Consider the following 25,467-nt stretch of genomic DNA (forward strand, 5'->3'; position numbering starts at 1 on the left):
TCATTTGAGACTCCCAGCCCTTTAATCACAGAGGGTGGGGGTCTAGGAGCCATTGCTGTTACAATGAAGTGAAAGTCACTTAACGGCTTACAGTGTTTGTTTACATTGTATCAATTACTTCAAGAACAAAGTCAATTAACTTGTTTGTAAGTTTTACATAGTAATAAAGTATCTTTCACAGGATAGATACAATCAATGATTTCTACAGACAGTAGCTTACAAGTTTTAACAGAAGACCCAAGAGATTTTTGTACTTGGTGAAACTGTTGGATTTTAAAGTGTGGGGGACAAATTATTGGGGGGTCACTGTCACTTGGGGGAATCACTGTTAGTACCTTCTTTAATATCCCTACACTATTCCTATCTCTCTCCATGCATTGTGTAGGGAGTCTAGGCATCTAACCCAGAATTTACAGCGATTTAGAGGTACTTAAAAGTTAGGCAGTGTGATGCTAAGAATCTGGGTCCTTTGTGGATCTGGGTCCTGATGCCTGCTTAGTTAGTGTATAGGAAATAAGTGAATAGGTATCTACACAATAACACACCACTGCTGCAAGTGACAAGCTTTTTGGCAGTCTTAAGAGGTTGAAAGCCTCAAACAGATAAAGAGCATGGACATTCTTATCCCCTCAATAAGTACATTGTAGATCAGTGCGGACGCATGCATATGGGGCTGTGGAGAAGCTTCCAGTGCCATCATACCAGTTTTGTTAAATTCAATTAAAATAAAAAACAAAAAGGGAGAGGCATACACTAACTGCCAATAACCTGAGGCATGTATTTTCAAGATTTCTCATTGTCTGGGGAGTGAATAACATGGGGGGGGAGGCAGAAAGTCCCTAGAAATCTCCTATACCCCAAAGAAAGAGTCCATGAAGAGAATCCTTTAGTAGTGAGAAAGAAGCAGTATGTAGTTTCCAGGGGGAAGATTCTTAGCTGAGGGTCTGCCCCAAGAAGTATAACTATGTGATATGTCACAATAGGCAGCAATGTTTTTATTTTCCAATGTATATCACAGCTCCATGTGCATTGTTAAAATCAACTAGGGGGACATTCGCTACTTAGTACTTACCCATACGTCTCATTAACCTTAACAGGAATCACACGCTGGTATCCAAGAGAAAAACGTCCAGCAAATGTGATAAATGCAAATGGACACATTCACTAAATAAGTCTAGTATTCACAAAGTATAGCAGATGAAGGGTGCTAGAAAGTAGGAAAAGATAAGCAAAGATAAAACCTTTCCTCATGTTGCCCCTCTGATCAGGGACAGCTTTCTTGCCATTTTAAGTTCCTGACTAGCCTCCATCTCTTCTCCCTGACATATGACTAGAGGAATTTTTGGCTGAAAGATTTATTTCAATCATGAAATGTTTATTTGTCAAAACAGAAATGTTTTGTAGGAAGGCGTTAGGTTCAACACATTTTTGTCAAGAAAAGTTCCTCGGGTCCAGGATGGAATGTCAGGGAGGAACAGGACTAAGAGAGATTATAGTCCTGTGGTTACCGCATGCCTTTAGCCTATGTAACAGAGTACTTGCTCCAAATCAGTGTGTCTCTAGCTCAGTTTTGCTGGCTGAAGATGTTACATTTTGTATAAATAATTAAATATTGCTTGAGAGGGTGACTGACTATAGGTTACAAAGTAGCAACCGTGTTAGTCTATAGGTTTGACTATAGGTTTACTATAGGTTAGTGGCTAGACCACTAACCAGAGATGGAGTTTCAAGTCCCTGCTCAAATGAAGAGTTAATTATTTATGCACACCAGAAGCACTCCAGCAAAAGAGACTGAAAGAGTGGGAAAGCAGACAAACACTCACGTATAAGTCCCCCTCTGCCTGATTCAGATCATTCCAGGCAAGTACTATAATCACCAGCCTCGAAGCTCTCCTATATTTTTTTTTCATTGAGTAACTTCAAAAAGGTCTCAGTTTCATCCAGATGTGGAATGAGTCCATTTTCAAAATCTTGACAAGTTTCACTTGCTGGGAAAACTGTTTTCTGTCCAGCTCTGCATATGATTACAAACCTACTTACAAATATAGTTGAGTACAACCCATAAAATATAGTTGTGGTGATGTCACACAAAAGTTGTTTGCACAGGCACACCTAAAAGTCTGGGTTCATAAAGATTTGCATACACAAGTTGATGGAGAATGTTTCAAAGCAGATTGCAGACCCTTTTAAAATTTGGCCCCAAATGTCTTTCCTTACCAGTGTAAGTCTTTTCCATTTCTAAATATTGGGGAGGGGGGTTCACCTATGTTCTAATTAACCATAAGCCAACATTGCTGTGTTCTTTTTCTTTCTGTATGTACAGTAGCCTTACCCATATTATCAACAAGGATATGCACAGCTTTGAGAAGAGTTTTTGTTACTTAACTGTAGCCACAATCCAGCCTGCAGGGCTCATCTTTTTATTATATCACAAAAATAATTGCTAGTTTTTATTTTTAATGCTTTCAGTGATTAATATTCCACTGCACAGCATGAGTACCACAATAATCCTAATTATCTTTTTTCCAAGGATTTGATTATGGACCTGAAAGAGAATCTCTCTCATCACTTCAAAGACGTTATGGTTGGCCTGATGTATCCACCTGCATCCTATGATGCCCATGAGCTCAGGCATGCTATGAAGGTGCTTGTCTAACTCAAAAATACTTAGATTATTACTTATAGGCACTGATTACAGCAATTCACATCTGTTTCATAGATTCTTTGACATATAACTGAATGATAAACTGTTAAAAAGGCATTTCTCAGTTTAGATTATTTATATTGCTTTTAATATATAAATACATAATTATATATTAAATCAATATTTTATATATTAAAAGCAATATAAATAATCTAGCTTTAAAAAATACAGCAATAATTTAACAGATGAATATAAACAGATAACTGAAGAAAATCACATATTTCTACAGTATGGTTTGTTAACTGAAATGTAAGTCCCTGATCCGGCAAACACTTAGACATATTCTTAGATATGCTCATATGAGTAGTCCCATTGAATCTTTCTCATAAGGCTAAGCACATGCATAAGTGTTTGCATTGTCTGCACCCTAATACTTACCTTACTCTTTTATAAATCAATGACTATCCTTTAACATTTTGCTTTCATTCCCATTTTCAAGGCTAGGAACTATTTTATTGTATTAAGCAGTCATTGCCAGCAAATAAAATGAGCACCAACTTTGTCATTTTTTTAACAGTTGATATCAAGGCACTTTTAGAGCTACTGGTATATTTTTAAAATGATGGTTAGCAGTGAGATTATTATAGCCCATTAGTAACATCAGAAATACTATTTTTATCACTATTGACCAGGATTGGCAAATCTAGAATGTTTCTGCATTTGAATCAAGTTTGTGCTTTTTTACACACTTGTACCTTAATTGTGGAATCAATGGGATTACTTGGATGCTTAAAATAATGCACATACATAACTCTGCAGAATTGGGGCTTTGCTGACATATTCTTCTCCTATTCTAAATTCGTAATTCCCATTGTTATTAACCAGAGCTGTATGCACCTATCAAAAGCAGTATATGTAGCATCCATTCACCTGAATTCAAACTCACGAACTGAAGTCAACAACCTTGTGGGGAAATGTAATGATTTGCAATCCTACATGGTATGACAGTAATGAAGAAGTACTTCATGTAAAAATCAAGTACTGTTGTAAACATTGCAAAACATACTTCTAAGTAGTTCCAAAAAAAGAGAAACTGGAAGCACAGCATGTTATTGATGTTCAAATATATTTCAAATTGTCTAAACCCCTAGCACAATTAGGGACAGCATGCTTAGTACATGCATTTAATTCTTTACAAAGCCCCACATATTTAAAAGGGCTTTATTGCTCCCTCGGAATGAATTATTCATCCCCGTGCATTTTCTCCTTTGGTAGGGCATTGTCTCGCTCTCCATGGTGCCTTAGCAATAGGACTTCACATGCTTAACTTTAAGTGTTAGTGTTGGAGGTTCAGTTCTAATACTAATTACACAGAAGCTAATCTGTAACCCCGAAAAGACTGAAATCAGTACTCTTATTAATAGGAAAATAACCCATAAAAATAAACCATGAACTCTTCGAACAGAGACTAGCATTCTTTGACTGTCCTTGACAAATATTACACATTGTATTGGAAGCCATTATCTCTACTAGTAATGACCTTGCTTGTTTGCTATTTTTTCCTTGCAGGGAGCAGAGATGGAAGAGAACTGTCTAATTGATATATTAGCCTCAAGATCAAATGGGGAGATCTTCCAAATGAAAGAAGCCTACTTAATGCGTATTGTTTATTTTATTTTATTTAAGTATACAGTAGCATATCCTACAAGGGTGCAATTCTGACTAAAAGTGGGTTCTGGATATAGTTGCATGACTGAAAGAGCTAGATTTCCAAAGATGATTTCTTAAAGCCAATTGTTTTCTCTCTTTCCTTGTTTCAGGATAATTGTACATAAAAGGCTGAAGCAAAATGTATAAATCAAGTTTAAATTTTTAATGTAGTAGCATAAAAATATCTCAGTTTTTTTAGACATTCATGATTCTGTGATCTTTGAAATGTCTCTCAGTCCACAGGCTGATATTTTTGGACTATAACTTTTGAAGGAAGATTAAACTCTTTAAATCTTTAAAAAGAAGGAGGGGGGTTGTTTTTTTGTTTTGGGGGGATTGTTTGTTTGTTCTCTAACTAATTGTCATTTTAGGCTTGAACCCATGGTCACTATTTAGGTAAAAATCCTCTTAAAGTCACGGAGGTTCTTGCTAGCCGTGGGGACTACAGACCAGATTTTTAGGCGTTTAGCCACCTAAAGATGCAGATAGGCACCTAATGGGATTTTCAAAAGTGCATAAGCAGGTTAAGTGAATTAGGTGCCTAACCTGCTTAAACTCTTGTGAAAATCCCTTTGAAGATCTATCCCCACATGATTAGGCCAATTTATTGCTCACTGAAAAGTGTTTAAAGACTTGCAAATGTCAATATACTGAGTATAGTTTTTATTCTTGTTACTCATCATTGTTTGCAAATCGTCACTAACATTATTCAGAGAATACTTGTGTGTTCTACAAATTACACATTTAACACAAGTTTGTTGTGGTTTGCACCCCAGAATACAACAATGATCTTCAACAAGACATTTATTCTGAGACTTCAGGCCACTTCAGAGACACACTTATGAACCTCGCTCAGGTACTGTACAAACTCAAAATATGTTTTACATTTTTTTTAAATGCAGAACCATCTTCTAATTTTGCTGAAGGACCCTCAGATTTTAAGTTGGCTAGAGTTAAAACTAATCCATGCTCAATATGGTTGAAAAGCTACATTTCTGAAGTGGCAGCAAAAAGGGGAAAGATTAGAATTTGAATTCTTTCATCTGTTTTCACTTTGGCTTTTGAATGCAACCATAGGTCAATTGAGTATTTTATTGAACGAGAATCTGAAAATGCCAGCGTCTGACCCTATGCTCAAAAAAGAGAGTATCTTCATATCCAAATGAGATTTTTCTTTCACAAACTCTATTTTTCTTCATTAATGGAGTGTACTGTCCATATTACAGTTTGTATGTCACATAGAAAAATGGAGAAATAGCTGACCTGACTATGCAAGAAATTATTAAACAGATCTTTATATTCCTTCTGTTTTCAAAAAAACATGTTTTTTGTGCTGAAGAAATCTGCCAAACAACATGCTGTTTACACTGTGGTGATACTTCATGCAGGAGGATTGTCAATATTATTTACAAACTTCCTGAGCCTGTAAAGTGCTTGAGTGCTTTTTGTTGAGATATGGTCAATTCTCACTGAATTAGGAGACTCTCACTCAGCAGCTCAAAATTGGTGATCAACTCTTTACAGAATCAAACCCTAAAATATTGTGCCATAAGGCAAGGGACAGAGGAGAAATGGGACAGTAAATACTGTTATCAAAAAGACACAGAGGGGGAAGATGCCTTCATGCTAGTGGCCTAATTAATTTTACTGTATTTCAGGAATTATTACAGCTTAAACATCTAAATATGTTTAGTGTGAAAACTGAATTAGGGACTTTCACAATATGGATCAAAAGCAACAGGTGCACTGACAGCAATCTATATGTACCTTTGTACTTGCATTTGTTTTTACAAATAAGTACACAAATGACTGTTTGCACATGGAAAATGGAGAGCTGCAGTCACAATGGTTGACTGCACATTTTTGTGGTTGCATCTGGACCCGAAACTTTGACTCTATATTTGTATTACATTAAAAGAAAAAAAAACTCCTACATAAAAAGAACACTAAGGTTGACAAGTCAACCAGCCAAAAGTTAGGAAATACCAGGATTAGGAAATTTCCTGAGAAATTTTATTTTTGCTCCCTTGTACATATGCATTATGATACAGTCTTATTGCTGTTTTTTTCGACATGACCCCTTCCTCATTCAGTGCACAGAATGGACAGTGCTCATTTAATAAGCATTCTGTATTTCTCTTTATCCTGATTATTCAGCATGTAACTACATGCATTATTTAGTGAGTACCATCAAGCCCTGGACATCTTTCAAAATTTTGGTTTACATGACTTTCCCAGTACCACATAGGAACTATGTGGAGAGGCAGGGGAAGTATCTAATTGTTCTGGGTGGCATTCAATGGCTTTAACCATAAAACCATCTGTGACAGAGAATGGGGAGTGAGTACTTATTGAAGACCCGGGGGAGGGTAAAAAAACCTGATGAGGTTCAACAAGGACAAGTGCAGAGTCCTGCACTTAGGACGGAAGAATCCCATGCACTGCTACAGACTAGGGACCGAATGGCTAGGTAGCAGTTCTGCTGAAAAGGACCTAGGGGTCACAGTGGACGAGAAGCTGGATATGAGTCAACAGTGTGCTCTTGTTGCCAAGAAGGCTAACGGCATTTTGGGCTGTATAAGTAGGGGCATTGCCAGCAGATCGAGGAACGTGATCGTTCCCCTTTATTCGACATTGGTGAGGCCTCATCTGGAATACTGTGTCCAGTTTTGGGCCCCACACTACAAGAAGGATGTGGAAAAATTGGAAAGAGTCCAGCGGAGGGCAACAAAAATGATTAGGGGTCTGGAGCACATGACTTATGAGGAGAGGCTGAGAGAACTGGGATTGTTTAGTCTCCAGAAGAGAAGAATGAGGGGGGATTTGATAGCAGCCTTCAACTACCTGAAGGGGGGTTCCAAAGAGGATGGAGCTCGGCTGTTCTCAGTGGTGGCAGATGACAGAACAAGGAGCAATGGTCTCAAGTTGCGGTGGGGGAGGTCCAGGTTGGATATCAGGAAAAACTATTTCACTAGGAGGGTGGTGAAACACTGGAATGCGTTACCTAGGGAGGTGGTGGAGTCTCCTTCCTTGGAGGTTTTTAAGGCCCGGCTTGACAAAGCCCTGGCTGGGATGATTTAGCTGGGAATTGGTCCTGCTTTGAGCAGGGGGTTGGACTAGATGACCTCTTGAGGTCCCTTCCAACTCTGATATTCTATGATTCTATGATTCTATGATTCTATGATTCTATGATAGGTGCAAGTCCTGCCCTCATCTAAAGGCTCCTCTACCAGCCTAAGAGGAGAAACTACTGAACCCAGGTCTCAACTGAAGTTGGGGACAATTGATGAATAACAACAATGGGAGTGAGGGTAAGGTTGCCAACTCTGACTGAAGCTATTCTGGGAGATTTTTTTTCCAACAAGACATAATGTCATTTCTTAAAATATCCTATTAAAATCTCTGGGATTGCTTTCAAGTCACCGGGAGATCCATGTCAATTCCTGGAGACTCCAGGCCAATCCTGGAGGGTTGGCAACCCTAAGGGAAGGTCACAGGGTCAAAAGCAAGGAACCAGAAGGAGACACTGAGCAGAGAATACCAGACAGCTTCCACTGTTCCGCAAAGGCATCCAGGAAGCCAGTGGACTTAGCCCTGAGAAACACTGCTCGGACATGTGATCTGAGGGAGGAGTAGAAATAGGCCCCACAGTAACAGAGCACCTCCCCATCCAGCATCCTCCTCTTGATATGGTGAATGGCTACCTTGGCCAGCGCCAGGAAGAGGTTGATGAGGAGGTCTCATGACTTTGTGGGGCAACAGCTGGGCTGTGCGTAAATCAGGAAGTGCAGAGAACAGTGCAGCCATAACCTAAGGAGAAGCCAGAAAAGGGGCTGTAGCCTTGCACACTCAAGATAGATGTGCACTGGGGTCTCCCTCATGCCACACAAGGGGCAAGAAAGGTGAACTGCAACAACGACATGCCCATGCTCATGGCTCCATGAACGAGCTGCCAACTAATATCCCCAGAGGGCCACAAGACCAATGTGGAATACAGACTGGCCCACCAGAGTTCCTCACCCTCCACTGGTGGTAGGAGGTCCCACCACTCGGTGGCAGGGTTGGACACGAGGGTGAGGAAATGAAAGGTGTGGAGCACAAGCATGTACAGCTGTGCATTTTCTCTTCTTTTCTTTTTTTTAAATCAGGGTAGTACACAAAGACCCCAATCAGGATTGTTAGGTGATGTACAAAAATATGAAGGCCTGGTCTCTGCTCCAAAGAACTTTCAGTCATAGTAAGTCTTAATGATTAAGGCCGTGATTCAGCATGATTCTTAAACATTTTACCCAACTTTAGGCACATAAATGAAGCCAAGGTGACTTCTCACATGCTTAAAAATAGGAAAGTGCTTACACACTTTACTAAATTAGGGCCTAATTCAATACCATGTAATTTCAGGCACTTATCCTGCCAACATCATGCATGTGAGTAATTTTACCTACAAGAATAAAGGGCACTACTCATGTGTGTGTTTGCAGAATGGGGGCCTTGTTTATACAGAATCTTTCATACAAATTTTGGGGGATATTCTCAGTGGGTGTAAATAAGCATAGCTTCATTGACTTCAATTAAGCTATGCCAATTTATAACACCTGATGAACGTGACCAATTCATACCAGCTAATGAACTGGACCATTATCTCAAAATGCTTTGCAGAGTTAAACAATAAATAAAAGCACATGGTCTAGCAGGGAGGAATGGCAAAGATATAAAACATAAGTTCAAGGTTGAAAAGGATGATTTCTGATGAGGTTCGAAATGAGATGGGGAGTGGATGACAAGGAGAGAGAAAACATGTATGTTCCAGATGTAGGCACTGCAAAAGAGAGATTTTTTCCTTTTAATGTTCAACAGATTTTTTCACTGGTGATGAACTCCTTGTCACCCTGAAAAGATTACACAATATCTTAGTTCTTACCCTCATTAAAGCCATGGCAATTTTGTCTTACAATCAGGACAAATACAAAACATCCTGCCCTAAAATCTGCAGTCCTCATTATCAAAACACATTGCCACAAATATCCCCAAAGAGGGTGACTGGGGATCACCAGATAGGCAGGATCCCACCAGCTACTCATCTCAGATTCTGGAACCTAAAAAGAGCTCTGGATAACTCCAACTGCACTGTTTCATACTGTGCTTCTTTGTAAGTTGTTAATTGTTATCTGTGTGTGAATATTACCTTATATATGTTAATAAAAACAACTGTAGAAAAGTCAGATGGCACTTAATTTAAAAGATTATCCTTTTTATAGTTTCTCTTTTGGATAGTCTTGTAGAATAAACTGGACAATGCTACAGATTAAAATAGAAAATTAGATTCTTTCTATCTATTTCTATTTAATTTATAGAAAGGATGTCATTCTGTATCAACAGTTTCTATTTTTTTATGTTTTCTATAAAAATGTACTGGTTTACTCTCTATTAAATTCTGGGGCCTTCATCCTGCAATTGATAGCACACAGGCATTTATAATATGGGTCAATGGGGCTCTGTGCAGGAGCAGCAATCTACCTGAGTGCCATAATTACAATACTGAGGCCGATAATACTTTTTCATAAGGAAAAAGCATATGATCCCCCCCCCCCACCCCGCCACCACCATCAATCAATGGGTAGTGGCAAAATTCTTCAGAGAGGCAAGCTTCTGGAAGGCTTATTACTTCCTAATTAATGTAAGTACTTGGATCGAATTATAATTATCCAGACTTTTAATATGACATGAAGAGTTGATTTAGGTTTTGGTATGGATATGAATTAAAATATCACAATTTTCTGGAATTTAAAAATAAGAATATTGATGCCATTTGTAGGATTATCGGATCAAACAATGCCAAGAATAGTCATTAAAAAAATTAACTGTAGGGTTTTTTGTTTATGTAGAGCACTGCTGCTCAGTTTTTATTGTCCACTTGTCATATTTTTCCAGTTTCATGTCAATCACAGGAAGTCACTCCAGCAAATTTCCTTTAAGCAATTTATCTTGTCACTAAGAACTTCATTCTTTGTTCTGTGCAAATTCTTTACAATTTAATTAAAATGTGAATTAACATATTTTCCAGGCAAGAGTTGAAAACTGGTCATTTTAGTAGTTGGCAGACAATACATAATTTTAATCCTTACTTTCAGTTTTGTAGCAGAATGATTGTCAACTCCAAACTAAAGTAAATTGCTTCAAAAACATATAATTAAGGCAATGATTAAGTGCTGTCTGAGAATTATGACTCCTGCAACCTGGGATTATTTGTATCCTTACACTGTAATTATGATTAAAAGAAGTTATTCTAAAAGACTTTTCTTTTGTTACAACTAAATATATCTGATCCTAGTGTATTAACTAAATCATATCTGCTTGGCTTACAGAACTGCAAAGCCAAAAGAGCTACAGGAGAATAAGCTGTATTCTATTTTGACTCATACATTATCAAAATTGTCAGGCAGCTTCTCAATCTTGAATCTTAACTATAGGTGATGATGGTAACATGCAGTGTAAAGCAGATTGATCACTACTTGATTCAACTGATCTTGCAGTTTGGACAGTGAGAAAAAAAAGTGTGTGGTTTTTTTTTTCTTTGTAAAAAACAGCAAAGTTATATGAACATATCAGTGGAAAATAAACTGGAGACACAAAGATGCCATTTGTACAGTTATTTTCCACGTCATAACCACGGGTTATAATAACTTTATTAGCAGGTAATGTCATCTAGTTATTCACTAACTTTTCTTTTATGTAAGTAAAGGGTTAATTAAAAATGTGATCTCACAGGGAACCCACTTATATTCACCTCTACTACTACTTCCTGTCATCAGTCCCATCATGATTCTAGAATTCCTCCATCCTAAGGGAATGGCCCTTGGACAGGTGCCATAGCAATTCCCGATGTGACCTGTAGAATATTTTAGGGCTGTATAGACCAGCTGTATCACACACCGTTCTTGTGTAAAATCCTGGAATGGATATCTCAGTGAATGAGAAGTAGTATTATATAAAGACCATCTCATTCTCTTGCAGTCATTTTAGAAGAACTAAAAGAGGAAAAATGTTTTAACATTTTACAGGGAACCCGGGAGGAAGGATATGCAGATCCTGCTATGGGTGCTCAGGATGCAATGGTAACTACAATCACCTGTCAGTTTCTCAAAAATAACAGAAAACAAAAATGTAGCTGTTTGAAAGTCTTGTTTAAAGGGGTTTGGAACTGATGATCTTTTGCACCTTGTTATTATTTTAATGCCTTAGATCCTATGGGAAGCATGTCAGCAGAAAACAGGGGAACACAAAAACATGATGCAAATGATCCTGTGCAACAAGAGTTACCAGCAGTTGTGGATGGGTAATTATCATCACTTATGAATCTAACTACTCAGTACTTGAATGTATAATGGGAAAATATAGCTTACAGAGAAAACAGGCATAATTTTAACTATACACACGGAAGCTGAATTCACAAACCAATATTCAGGTTCCAGTGCAGTCTGAAACAGGAGCCTGAGCCTACATTCTTTGTGCTCCCAAAACTCCAACTGAAGCTGAACCCAGCGTAGAATAGATAGTGAAAAAAATGCATCATAGAGATGACAATTAAGGTGATGGGCTCAGTCTTCAGCTGCACTGTCCTCACCAGTGGTGCTGGAACTAGGAGTGCTGGGGGCGCTGCCACACCCCCTGGCTTGAAGTAGTAATAACAAACACCAAATATGTGGTTTCCATGGTCAGCACCCCCACTATAAAAATTGTTCCCGCATCCTTGGAGCTCACACTCAATTCATCTGGTGGGAGGGAGTCAAAAGTGCACTGAAGCCACCTTTCCACTTTTCCCAGTCTTGGGGGGCAGACAGGGGCAAATACTGCCCTCCCCCCCAAAAAAAACCCAACCAAACAAGTAACAGCTGATTAATAGAGCTGGTTGGAACAGTTTTAATTAAACATATTTTTGTCAAAACGTGGTGTTCCATTTAAGCTGATACATTCTGCAGAAACATGTCAATGTTGACATTTTCTATGGGAAGGCTTCTGAGGTCAGTTGCTCATGTGTATCGAGAGAGTGAGATGAATCGAAAACCTGACCTTTTCAGTCCAAAAATGGACATTTAGACACAATACCGTTTTGAGAAAACGTTCAAAACGTTTTGGTTTTGTTCCAGTGTGGAATGAAAACAAATCTCAAAATGGATTTGTCATTCTCCAGACAGCTCTATAGTATAAAGGGTGGACTAATTGACTTCAGCTTGTAATGCTCTCCTGGAGGTTATTACATCAACAAGGATAAGCAGGAACATACTCCTAACCCCAATCCACCTCATGGGGGGATGGGGGCAGGTGTTAGCATAGACCTGGCTATGCTATTCTCTACCCCTCACTCCATGCCAAGAAATTGACAGCTGCCCTTTTAGGGCAGCTTTCCAGCTGCTTTGCTCTGAGTATTGGGTTGAGAATCTGTACCAATCTCTTATTTTAGATTAAGTTTTACCTTGAGGTAATAGACATCTCAAAAGTAAACAGCAATAAAACTGCTGGAGCTAGTTTCTACTCTTAATACAGAATATAAATAAACATGTATTCATTTCTTTCAAGTTTTTCAGGAGTTCCAAAACATCTCTGGGCAAGATATAGTAGATGCTATTAATGAATGTTACGATGGATACTTTCAAGAACTGCTGGTAGCAATAGGTAAAATAAAACGATTATTTTACACTGGTAATAACTTCTTTATAATTATATAGTATAGTATATCTGGTCCATTAAAAGATGCAAATATAAGCTTTTTGTGCTATTTTCCCCACTAGTTAATTTTCATATATGATGTAGAAACTTTGAACATTTGGAAGAAAATCAACCAACAATCTAAGGGTATATAGAAGAAAGGGCATTTAAATTGCATCATAGGTTGAGGCTAAAAACTAAAATGTGGTCACCGGATTAGGGCTGAGGAGAACTGGATTCTGCTTCCGTTTTTGCTACAAACTTCCTGTGTGACCATGGGCAAGTCCATTAGGCACTAATCCTGCTCACACTGAAACAAATGGCAAAACTGCATGTCTTCAGTGGTGTAGGATCAAGCTTCTAAATTTTCTGTGCCTCAGTTTCCCCATCTGTAAAATGACGGTAATCATGGGCAATGCGTAACGGAGGCTGGAGGATGCTAAGCTTCCCCAAACCTCTGTTAATGCTCCCCACCACGGCCCTGGGGTCAGGCCATGGCAGGGCTCAGAGCTCCTCCAGGCGGCCAAGACTTGGGGCAGTTCAGGCGACTGGGCTGGAGATGGCTCGGGCATTCAGGCTGCGGCTCAGGGCAGCTCCGCTGGGCCAGCCAGGATCCATCTGGCTGTGGTGGGGGGTTTGGGGCTCCTCTGGCTCTGGCTGGGTGATGGAGTGCGGGGGGATGGAGTGGGGGCAGGGCCTCAAGCGGAATGGAAGGAGTAGAGGGCTAGGTTTCCTGAAGGGGGGTTCACACATCGCCCATTACAATAATAATACTTCCCTACCTCACAAAGATGTCATGTGGCTAAATTCATTAAGCTTGTGAGGCACTTATATAGTATGGTGATGAACACCATAAAAAACCCTATAAATAAATAGCAGATTATTATGACTGAAAAATAAAACCATATACTTAAACTACCAGCATCTTTAAGATGAGTCACAGGTAAAGTTGCCCTGTCTGCTGGGGGGGAGGCCCACAGCCAGTACAGAAACAGAGAGGCTTCTTGCAGTTGGCCTGAGATTAGAATTTTATAATCTGCAGCTTCAACGGGCAATTCCATAGGATTGAAAATTCTGTCACCTCCCACTGAATGAGTATTGTTAGGAAAACTTCTTGAGGAGCACCCCAGGTTTTTTCTAAGATAGAAGGGGCAGCCTGACCCACAGCCATGAACTGTGCAATGTGAGAAAGTTTCTATCAACTGGCATCAACTTGTTTCAGTTCAACCCAATAAGCAGCCTCAAGATCACATAAACACGCTGTTGATGCAGGTTTCTGAAATATAATGTTTCTCCTTTTCTCCATAACATATCTCTCCTAGTTCTCTGTGTTCGAGATAAACCTTCCTATTTTGCATATAGGCTTTACAATGCAATCCATGTAAGTAGCACTATTCTTTCACATATTTTAAAGAACAGCTTTACTGTCTCTATTTTGAATGATTTAGCTCATTTGCTTTAAAAGGGTTGGGGTTTTAATAACTTCCACTTTTAAAGTGTTGCTTGCTTGTTTTAAAAATTTTGGTAATGTTATCAATTTCAAAGCCATAGTGCTTGAACAACAGACGGGTTTTCTTCCAACACTACTTGTCCGGTAACTGCATTAACTTTTTGAAAACTGAAAACCATCATTTTGTATGGACTGCATCTCCCCCCGATGGGCAAAACTCAAAGTGCACGTTTTATTCAATATGATCTATTCTTATGTGACTTCCCGCTGTACCGCTTTAATAAATATCACTATGAATGGCATAATAGAAATACTGTGTGTGAAAATACTAATCGCCATATTTTCAATGGGACTCCACTAGGGAATCCTAGTATTTTATGCACATTAGCTTAAAAAAATTAACATTGGGTACAAATTTAAGTATATGCATATGCACTCAGAAGTATCCACAAATACTGCATAGGGATAAAAATACCATGAATGTGTGTTTTCTTTGTATTGTGTGCTGCTGATGTAAATTTATGTAAAGTATTCATGACAAAATTGAAAATATTCTGAATCTGAGCATTTCATATTTTTCAAATTCAAAATTGATTTCATTTTCACAAATTGTTGTGCTAAACCAGGATCATTTTTGAGTGAAATGTGGCATTTTGTAATTATTTCTTATTTTCATAAGCAAAATAGATTTTTGAGAAAATACATTACATAAAATTGCAGAAATTTTTTAAACAAAATTAAGTAAATTCTCAGTTTCCTCCTAGTGTCTAGTGATTTATGTCAATGAAATGCTTAGTGAGATGGTATGCTGCTGATAGTAGGCGTTTTAAAGAATATTCCATTCCACAGTGCATTAGTCAATCAGATTTTGTCAAACTTTTGTCAGATTTCTATTTAGAATATTGCATGATTAGCATCAGTCTGTTAAGAAAGCTTCTAATATTAGAAGTATGATTTTTGTAAAATCTTTTTGTTAGAAAGATTTTAGTGCACCCACCAAATAAGAATCAAATCCTGTAAATGCAGCTTTCTGAGTATCCCTTGCTACTTTATTCTGGTAGTGTGAATAGCTAATGATAAATTCAACCTGCCACCTTTAAATAGACCAACATTTTGAATAAGTAAATATTTCCACTGCAACCTTCAAAATTGTTTGAATTAATGTTACTGTCCACTAGATGTCACCATTCCTCCAGAAGTGTCTGAAGGAGAGCACTGTCTAAGCTTGAAAGCTTGTCTCTCTCACCAACAGAAATTGGTCCAATAAAAGATATTATTGTGACGGGTTCAATCACAGAGACCCCCTTGGGACTGTCACCTGACATGCTGAAATTACCTCTGAGCTTGTTTTCCCTGTCAGCTTGGGACTCCAGAACCCTGCCCTGTTGAGACAGACAACACTAGTCTACTGCAACACAGAACCAGGTCTGAACCACGTCCCCAAAGCTGCAGGCTTTAACTGAAAACCACTCAGCAGGTCACCTCTTTCCAGCACCCAGACACCTAGCTCCCAATAGGATCCAAACCCCAAATAAATCCATTTTACTCTGTATAAAACTTTTACAGGGTAAACTCATAAATTGTCCGCCCTCTATAACACTGATAGAGAGATATGCACAGCTGTTTGCTCCCCCAGGTATTAATCACTTACTCTAGGTTCAATAATAAACAAAAGTGATTTTATTAACAAAAAAAAGTAGTATTTAAGTGGTTCCAAGTAATAACTGACAGACCAAAGTAAGTCACCAAGTAAAATAAAGCAAAAACACGCAAGTCTAAGCCTAATACATTAAGAAACTGAATACAGGTAAATCTCACCCTCAGAGATGTCCAATAAGCTACTTTCAAAGACAAGACTCCTTCTTAGTCTGGGCCCAATCCTTTCCCCTGCTACAGTTCTGTTAGCTCCAGCTCAGGTGGTAACTAGGGGACTTCTCATGACTGCAGCCCCCTTTTTTCTGTTCCACCCCCCTTCTATATCTTTGGCTCAAGAAGGAAATCCTTTGTCTCTCTCTGGGTTCCCACCCTTCCTTCTAAATGGAAAAGCTCCAGGTTTAAGATGGATTCCAGTATCATGTGACATGTTCACATGTCTTGTAAGACTTCATTATTCACTGGCTAGTGCCCAGGTATACAGGAAGGCTTATAAGTAAACAGAGCCATTTACAACCAATTGTCCTAGTTGATAGGAGCCATCAAGATTCCAAGCCACCATTAATGGCCCACACTTTGCATAGTTACAATAGGACTTCAGAGTAATAATTTATATCTCTAGCTTCAGATACAAGAATGATACATTCATACAAATAGGATGAACATACTCAGTAAATTATAAGCTATGTAATGATACCTTACAAGAGACCTTTTGCATAAAGCATATTTCAGTTACATCATATTCACACTTATAAATATATTTCCATAAAACATATGGAGTGCAACATCACAATTATCTCACCTACCTTCTTTCTCACCATTCCTCCATGCAGAATCTATCTGAGAAATTGAACAGCTCACGTGATTCATGGTTGGATACAAAGCATTACAGTTCTAAACCTGTTTAGAATCAGATGGTTGTTCGGCAACCTATGTGAAAAAATATGGTGGTCTCAGTCTAGTCTTAAGTGGACAAATTGCACATAACAAAAGCCACCATCCCACCTGGCATTCTTGTTGGCAGTCAACAAAAAAGACTGACTGAGGCCCTGATTCAGCAAAGCACTTAAGCACACGCTTTAAAAAAAGTAGTAGTAAATACAACTGTCCATTAATAAGATAACACTTAAAGAAAAAATTTGAAGTGGCGTTTAATGTGCAGATTTTGTTATCTCAATTACACAGTAATATGAAATGCACTATTCATACATGAGAAAGCTCAGTATAGTAAAACCTCTGTACACCTCAAACTTCTCTCAGATCCAGAATATATACCTAGATGGCCTAATCAATTTACTCATTTGCACATAATATTAATATATTCAGATAGATAGACTCATCCAAGTTTCCTCATATCTTTCTCGTCTTTTAGGAGTATGGTTTCCATAATAAAACTGTTATCAGGATTTTGATTGCCAGAAGTGAAATAGATCTGATGAATATAAGACGACGATACAAAGAGAGATATGGGAAATCTCTGTTTCATGATATCAAAGTAAGTCACTCTATACTTTTGCATGTATACAGTACCTAGTTCAATAGCAGAGTTTCATATATCCATATGAGAGCTTTAACAATAGCAAATGTTGAGTTAATTCTGAATCCTAATCTAATCATTTGATGCAAAGGCAGAAGTAACAATATGCTTCCTGAACTCATGTTACATCAGTTCAGTGCCTCTGACTACTTTCAGTAAGTGAACAATAAAGATGAGATAATATTTCCCACTAAATTCTAATCACACTTTCATATTATAGGCCGGATTCTGTCCCGCCCCCGGGACAGAACTGCCTGCTGGGGAAATACTTTGTAAAAGGTGTTCCCCTACTGGTGTAGAATGTGTGGAGCAGCTCTGTGGTCTTCCTGCATAACCCCCTGATGTGAGGTTGTGCCCAGAGTCAATTTGGAGAGGGAGGTGGTATGGCCAGAGCACCCTCTCCTCTGGATATTCTGGGCTGTGGAGCAACCCATAGGTGGTCATTTAAGCTTACTGGAGTGATGTAAAATGACCTTTGCAGTTCCCTTGCCTGTGCTATGCTTCTTTTGTTAATCATGTGGCAAAACTAATCTTGGCTTAAAATATTCAGGTGTCCTTGGCACATCCACCATGAAGCACAGTACCAGCACCATGCACTACTTGGGAGCATTTTAAATGTATGTTTATTATTTAGCTTCATCACATCCACCTTAAAACAGTGCTTCACCACCCCCAAGGCCTCTCTTTCATTTAGCACTCTTTTATTAATCTAATTAAAGCTGATCCTGCAATCAGTTTGTCCTTGATCAGCATGAACTTGTTTCCATCTTTAACCTTATAAACTTATTGTTATAGAGCTAGATTTTCACTTCCTAGTGCATCTGTTTCCTCTATAAACAAACAAAACCCTGCATTACTGGGTACTCATACTACTGGGAAAAATTATAATAAACATTTAAAATGAATCTGATGCCAGTCCCACTGAAGTTTTGCCATTAACCTCAATAAAAGCATAGCAGGTTCTGTGTCTGCAGGATCTGGTCTTTTATTCTGAGTTATTTTCTTGGAAACATGATCACCCAGATTTTTATTTGATTTACAGTGATGTAGATCCAGAGTATCTCCACTGACTTCAATTCATGGGAGTCAGTGGAGATACTCTGGCTTTACATCAGTGTAAGAGAAATCAAAATCTGTCCTACTGAGTGTGTTGGGTTTTTTTACATAGCAACCATCATAAGGATATATTTTTCTTGTACTGTCAGTCCCATATCTCCAGACAAGCATGAACTGTATTGTTAAATTCTTGTAAAATGATTCAGTACAGTAAAAACCTTTCCAATGTTTTTATGATGTTTTTTATGTTTTATCAGAAAATATCTAGGGCAAAGATTTTCAAAACTGATCAATGAATTTTCAGTGCCCAATTTCAGATACATTAAAAGGACCTGATTTTCAGAAAGAGCTGAGCAGCTACCTTCTGAAAATCAGACCTTGTAGGTGACTCAGGTTGCCCACACACACCCCTCTCAAAAATGAGAGATCCAAAATTACTAATCACTTTTGAAAATCTTGGTCTAGAATCTTTATGAAGCATTGAAAGTCTTGGGCAAAACCCACAACTTCTCAAATGTCCTCCAGTCCCTAATGCACAAAAATGGTTTTCTTGGCTGGGCGAGAGGAAAAATTATCATCACAAAAAGATTCTTTCCCTTGCAGCATTTTGCTTCAGGACATTATGAGACAGCTTTACTTGCCATCTGTGCTGGTGATGCTGAAGATTATTAAAGGAAGAAGATAATGAATTTTGAAAGCTGTATGGCTCCATTTTTAATAGAAATCCAAGCCAGCCACATTTCCTATAACTATTAGTTATTCCTGCTCTATATAAAAAAGTGGACGAATCAATGCTAGATATTTTCTAACTTTAAATCTTTTTGAAAACAAGACAAATGTACAAACTTGTTTTGTCAGGAATATGATTTTTCCCAACTTGTGAAGAAATGCTGTTACTGTGAAATACATTATCTAATGTAAAACTAATACAATTCTATTTAACTAAAATGTATGTGTATTATTTTGCCTTATGATGGGGTTTACAGACCCCACGTCAAGGGAATGATGGAGCAGTACTGGAACAAGAAGGCCCTGCTCCTCCACAGCTTCAAATCATGCTTCCAATGGAGGACCTGTTTAAAAAGGGACATTGACAATCAGGGGGAGGGAGAGAGTAGAGAGGCTGTCTGCAGGAAGGAAACAAACAAGGCAGTTTATAGCAATAGCTTCTGGGACAGAGGATCCATAGGGGTAGGGTGGACTATGGGTAAGACTAGTGTGGGTAAGACCTGACTGGGAGACCAGGGTACTGACTGCTTTTCTCTCCTCTTTTCCCTGACGAGGGGGAATAACTGGACACTAAAAAGCAAGCTGGGAAGTCCCAAATGACTATCTGAATTGTTGAGGCTGTTTGAGCAACCCTCTGCTGGGATGAAAGCAGTGTGAGACCATGCCCCAAACTGAAGAGAGAACAGGAGAGGCTAGTCTAGTGTACCTACAAAAAGGAACTGAGACACACTTCACCCTTTCCCCTTTGGGCCCTGAGCCAGGACCTGCTGTAAAGAGAGACCCTGGGTCCCCCTATTCTTCCCTTCCCTTTTGTCAAACCGGGAGAACCTGGGGAATACTGGGAGATGACTGACTGTAACTTGGCCACCAGCCCCTCAGCTTGCCTGGCAAGGCCATCCCAGGACTTTGAGGACTTTCAAGCCATTGCCTGCCAGCCCCCAAGCACAGTTGCCAATTTTCACATGGTAAATAAGCACCCCGACTTTCACAATAAGTCAAAAATCAAGCTAATCCCATTTCAAAACAAGGCCAAACCAAGCCAAACCCTAACCCTCTATGTACTAGATTCCCCCCAGATTGCAGTCTGGGACTGTGGTGAGCCCACTGTGCACCCCTGACTCTCTCCCCACCTTGCCCCTGCTTGTTGGGAGCTGATCAAAAAAAAAGAAGCAACAAGCTACAAGCCAAAAACTAGCCAACAAGCAACTCACAAGCCAATTAAGCCAAAAACAAGCCCAATTTCTGCATTTTTTCCACGGGTTTGACATGTCTGGGGTACAGGTATCTGGGCAAGGAGGGGCCCCCACAGCTGGGCTCTGGGAACAAGGGGGCAGAGAAGCAGGAACTGGGTTGTTGTAGGGGTTTCTTTAACTCTCTACTCCTGGGGGAAATTTTGTGTGTTTGTATTGTTACAGACATACTTGCTGACAGGTATGCTGACAGGTATTCTGAAATAAATTACCCAAATAATTGAAACTGCTTTGATTATGTAGGGTTATTTTGACAAATTTTGCAGAATTTTAAAATATTGTGTGCAGAATTTTTAATTTTTGGTCAGAATTTTTAATTTAGGGACATGGAATTTTCCCAAGAGTATTCTTGTCCAGTAAGATACTATTCAGCAAACATACAGGTGGAATAATCTGAGCCTAAATCACTTTGGCCCCAATTCAGGAAAGCACTTAAGCACACGAGTAATCCCTTTAGCACACATGCTTAAGTGCTTTGCTGAATCAGGGCCATTGAACATTTAAATGGTAAATTGCTCTTTTGGCTTTCCACTTCTTATTCTTTTATATATCCTTGTTATTCCTCTCCGGGCTTCATCACTCCAGCATTTGGACTGCTATGAGGTAATGCTATAAGCAAAACCAGGTGTGATTGAAGGAAGACAAAGAACAAAGAAAAATATTCAGATTGATTTTAAATAAATATTTTGTAAGCTGGCATACTGTATTCTAGGTATGAATTATTCTAAGCATTTTGGGGCCAGGGCAGGTTTTATTTTATTTATTTGTTTGCATAGCACCTAGCACAGGGGTGGCCAACACGTGGCTATGGAGCCACATGTGGCTCTTCAGAAGTTAATATGCGGCTCCTTGTATAGGCACCGACTCCAGAGCTGGTGCTACAGGTGCCAACTTTCCAATGTCCCGGGGGCGGGGGGGTGCTCACTGCTCAACCCTTGGGCTCTGCCACAGGCCCTGCACCCACTCCATCCCTTCTCACCCCCTCCCCTGAGCCTGCCATGCCCTTGCTCCTCCCTCTCCCGTCCCAGAGCCTCCTGCATGCCATGAAACAGCTGATCAGCAGGGCTGCAGGTGGGTGGGAGGCACTGGGAGCGGGGGAGGGAGCAGGGGGAGCTGATGGAGGGCTGCTGATGTATTACCATGGTTCTTTGGCAATGTACATTGGTAAATTCTGGCTCCTTCTCGGGCTCAGATTGGCCACCCCTGACCTAGCACAATAGGTGGGTCTGGGGGAAAAAAAAGCAAATCTGGTGAACAGGAGAGGTGGCCCCTACAGACAGGGCCGGTGCAAGCACTAGCGAACTAGGCAGTGGCCTAGGGCGGTGAGTGGTTGGGGGCACCCGGGTCAGTCCTCAGGCATAGGCAGCTGGGTAGGGCACCTGAAAATTTGTGGCACCACTGGGTCTTAGTGTCCACCCTACTGGTTTTCCTATCCCTGTTCTGACCCTTCCTGCAGACTCTGAGGGTATGTCTACACTACGAAATTAGGTCGAATTTATGGAAGCCGGTTTTATAGAAATCGGTTGTATACAGCCGATTGTGTGTGTCCCCACATAAAATGCTCTAAGTGCTCTAGTCGGCGGACCGCGTCCACAGTACCGAGGCTAGCGTCGACTTTCGGAGCGTTGCACTGTGGGTAGCTATCCCACAGTTCCCACAGTCTCTGCCGCCCATTGGAATTCTGGGTTGAGATCCCAATGCCCGGATGATGCAAAACAGTGTCGCGGGAGGTTCTGGGTACATGTCATCAGGCCCCTCCCACTCCGTCAGAGCAACGGCAGACAATAGATTCGCGCCTTTTTACCTGGGTTACCTGTGCAGACAACATACCACGGCAAGCATGGAGCCCGCTCAGCTCAGCTGAGCTCACCGTCACCATATGTCCTCTGGGTGCCGGCAGACGTGGGACTGCATTGCTACACAGCAGCAGCTGCTAACTGCCTTTTGGCGGTAGACGGTGTAGCATGACTAATAGCCGTGGGGCTGGCAGCCGTAGGGCTGCATTGCACCAGCCCCTTGCCTTTTCGTAGAAGATGGTATATTACGATTGGTAACCATCGTCGTCGTACTGCAGTGGCTGTCAATCATGGGCACCTGGGCAGACATGCTACTGTCTCGATGATGATGGCTATCAGTCGTAGTATGCTATTTTCTGCCAATTGCCCAGTATTGTCTGCTAAGCACCCAGAAGAGGCCGAGGGCGATCTGGGTGCTGGCAGACGTGGGACTGGCAGATGTGGGGCTGCATAGCTACACAGCAGCAGCCTCTTGCCTTTTGGTAGAAGATGGTACATTACGACTGGTATCCGTCGTCATCGTACTGCAGAGGCTATCAGTCATGCTGCACCGTCGGCTGCCAGCTTAAGATGTAAAAAATAGTTTTGTTCTGTATTCATTTGCTTCCCCTCCCTCCGTGAAATCAACGGCCTGCTAAACCCAGGGTTTTCAGTTTAATCTTTGGGGGGACCATTCTGTGTGACAGTTGTTTGTGTTTCTCCCTGATGCACAGCCACCTTTCTTGATTTTAATTCCCTGTACCTGTACGCCATGTCGTCACTCGGCCCTCCCTCCCTCCCTCCCGCCCTCCCTCCTTCTCCTGGTCCGTCAGATACTAGTTTTGCGCCTTTTTTCAGACCAGGCGCCATAGCTAGCACTGGGATCATGGAGCCCGCTCAGATCACCGCGGCAATTATGAGCACTATGAACACCACGCGCATTGTCCTGGAGTATATGCAGAGCCAGGACATGCCAAGGCGAAACCCGGACCAGCCGAGGAGGCGATTGCAGCGCGGCGAAGAGAGTGATGAGGAAATTGACATGGACATAGACCTCTCACAAGGCACAGACCCCAGCAATGTGGAAATCATGGTGTTACTGGGGCAGGTTCATGGCGTGGAACGCCGATTCTGGGCCCGGGAAACAAGCACAGACTGGTGGGACCGCATCGTGCTGCAGGTGTGGGACGATTCCCAGTGGCTGCGAAACTTTCGCATGCGTAAGGGCACTTTCATGGAACTTTGTGACTTGCTTTCCCCTGCCCTGAAGCGCCAGAATACCAGGATGAGAGCAGCCCTCACAGTTGAGAAGCGAGTGGCGACAGCCCTGTGGAAGCTTGCAACGCCAGACAGCTACCAGTCAGTCGGGAATCAATTTGGAGTGGGCAAATCTACTGTGGGGGCTGCTGTGATCCAAGTTGCAAGGGCAATGAAAGACCTGGTGATATCAAGGGTAGTGACTCTGGGCAACGTGCAGGCAATAGTGGATGGTTTTGCTGAAATGGGATTCCCAAACTGTGGTGGGACCATAGACGGAACCCATATCCCTATCTTGGCACCGGAGCACCAAGCCACCGAGTACATAAACCGCAAGGGGTACTTTTCAATGCTGCTGCAAGGCCTGGTGGATCACAAGGGACGTTTCACCAACATCAACGTGGGATGGCCGGGAAAGGTACATGATGCTCGCGTCTTCAGGCACTCTGGTCTGTTTCGAAAGCTGGAGGAAGGGACTTTCTTCCCGGACCAGAAAGTAACCGTTGGGGATGTTGAATTGCCTATCGTGATCCTTGGGGACCCAGCCTACCCCTTAATGCCATGGCTCATGAAGCCGTACACAGGCAGCCTGGTCAGGAGTCAGGACCTGTTCAACTATAGGCTGAGCAAGTGCCGAATGGTGGTGGAATGTGCATTTGTATGTTTAAAAGCGCGCTGGCGCAGCTTACTGACTCGCTCAGACCTCAGCGAAAAGAATATCCCCATTGTTATTGCTGCTTGCTGTGCGCTCCACAATATCTGTGAGAGTAAGGGGAGACATTTATGGCGGGGTGGGAGGTTGAGGCAACTCGCCTCGCCGCTGATTACGCACAGCCAGACACCAGGGCGGTTAGAGGAGCACAGCAGGGCGCGGTGCGCATCAGAGAAGCTTTGAAAACGAGTTTTGTGACTGGCCAGGCTACGGTGTGAAACTTCTGTTTGTTTCTCCTTGATGAACCCTCCGCCCCCCCCCACCCGGTTCTCTCTACTTCCCTGTAAACCAACCACCCCCACCCGCCCCTCCCCACTTTGAGCACCGCTTGCAGAGGCAATAAAGTCATTGTTATTTCACATTCATGCATTCTTTATTAATTCCTCACACAAGTAGGGGGATAATTGCCAAGGTAGCCTGGGATGGGTGGGAGAGGAGGGATGCAAAAGGACACACTGCATTTTAAAACTTTAACTCTTATTGAAGACCAGCCTTCTGATGCTTAGGCAATCGTCTGGGGTGGAGTGACTGGGTGGCCGGAGGCCCCCCACCGTGTTCTTGGGCGTCTGGGTGAGGAGGCAATGGGACTTGGGGAGGAGGGCTGTTGGTTACACAGGGGCTGTAGCAGCGGTCTCTGCTCCTGCTGCCTTTCCTGCAGCTCAACCATACGCTGGAGCATATCAGTTTGATGCTCCAGCAGACGGAGCATTGACTCTTGCCTTCTGTCTGCAAGCTGACGCCACCTATCATCTTCAGCCCGCCACTTGCTCTTTTCATCCCGCCATTCAGGCTGCCACCTCTCCTCTCGTTCATACTATGCTTTTCTCATGTCTGACATTGACTGCCTCCACGCATTCTGCTGTGCTCTATCAGCGTGGGAGGACATCTGGAGCTCCGTGAACATATCGTCCCGTGTCCTCCGTTTTCTCTTTCTAATGTTCACTAGCCTCTGCGAAGGAGAAATATTTGCAGCTGGTGGAGGAGAAGG

At 41.2% G+C, this 25,467-nt stretch overlaps 1 protein-coding gene across 3 annotated transcripts in view; it reads left to right on the plus strand.

Moving 5' to 3' along the window:
* Positions 1 to 19,704, plus strand: part of ANXA10 (annexin A10) — a 45,619-nt gene extending 25,915 nt beyond the window's left edge. For 2 of the 3 annotated variants that reach the window (XM_065596531.1, XM_065596530.1), the window contains exons 4-12: positions 2,531 to 2,644; positions 4,214 to 4,304; positions 5,131 to 5,210; positions 11,416 to 11,469; positions 11,597 to 11,690; positions 12,932 to 13,027; positions 14,383 to 14,441; positions 17,536 to 17,658; positions 19,360 to 19,704. In XM_065596531.1, coding sequence (XP_065452603.1) covers positions 2,531 to 2,644; positions 4,214 to 4,304; positions 5,131 to 5,210; positions 11,416 to 11,469; positions 11,597 to 11,690; positions 12,932 to 13,027; positions 14,383 to 14,441; positions 17,536 to 17,658; positions 19,360 to 19,428 — 780 coding nt within the window. In that variant the 3' untranslated portion in view covers positions 19,429 to 19,704. Of the gene's footprint in view, positions 1 to 2,530; positions 2,645 to 4,213; positions 4,305 to 5,130; positions 5,211 to 11,415; positions 11,470 to 11,596; positions 11,691 to 12,931; positions 13,028 to 14,382; positions 14,442 to 17,535; positions 17,659 to 18,250; positions 18,290 to 19,359 lie in introns of those variants that run through there. The other variant, XM_065596532.1, reaches the window with a different exon arrangement.
* Positions 19,705 to 25,467: the final 5,763 nt, after the last annotated feature.

Source organism: Chrysemys picta, chromosome 5 (assembly GCF_011386835.1).
Source record: "Chrysemys picta bellii isolate R12L10 chromosome 5, ASM1138683v2, whole genome shotgun sequence".
In the NCBI taxonomy this organism is placed as follows: domain Eukaryota; kingdom Metazoa; phylum Chordata; order Testudines; family Emydidae; genus Chrysemys; species Chrysemys picta.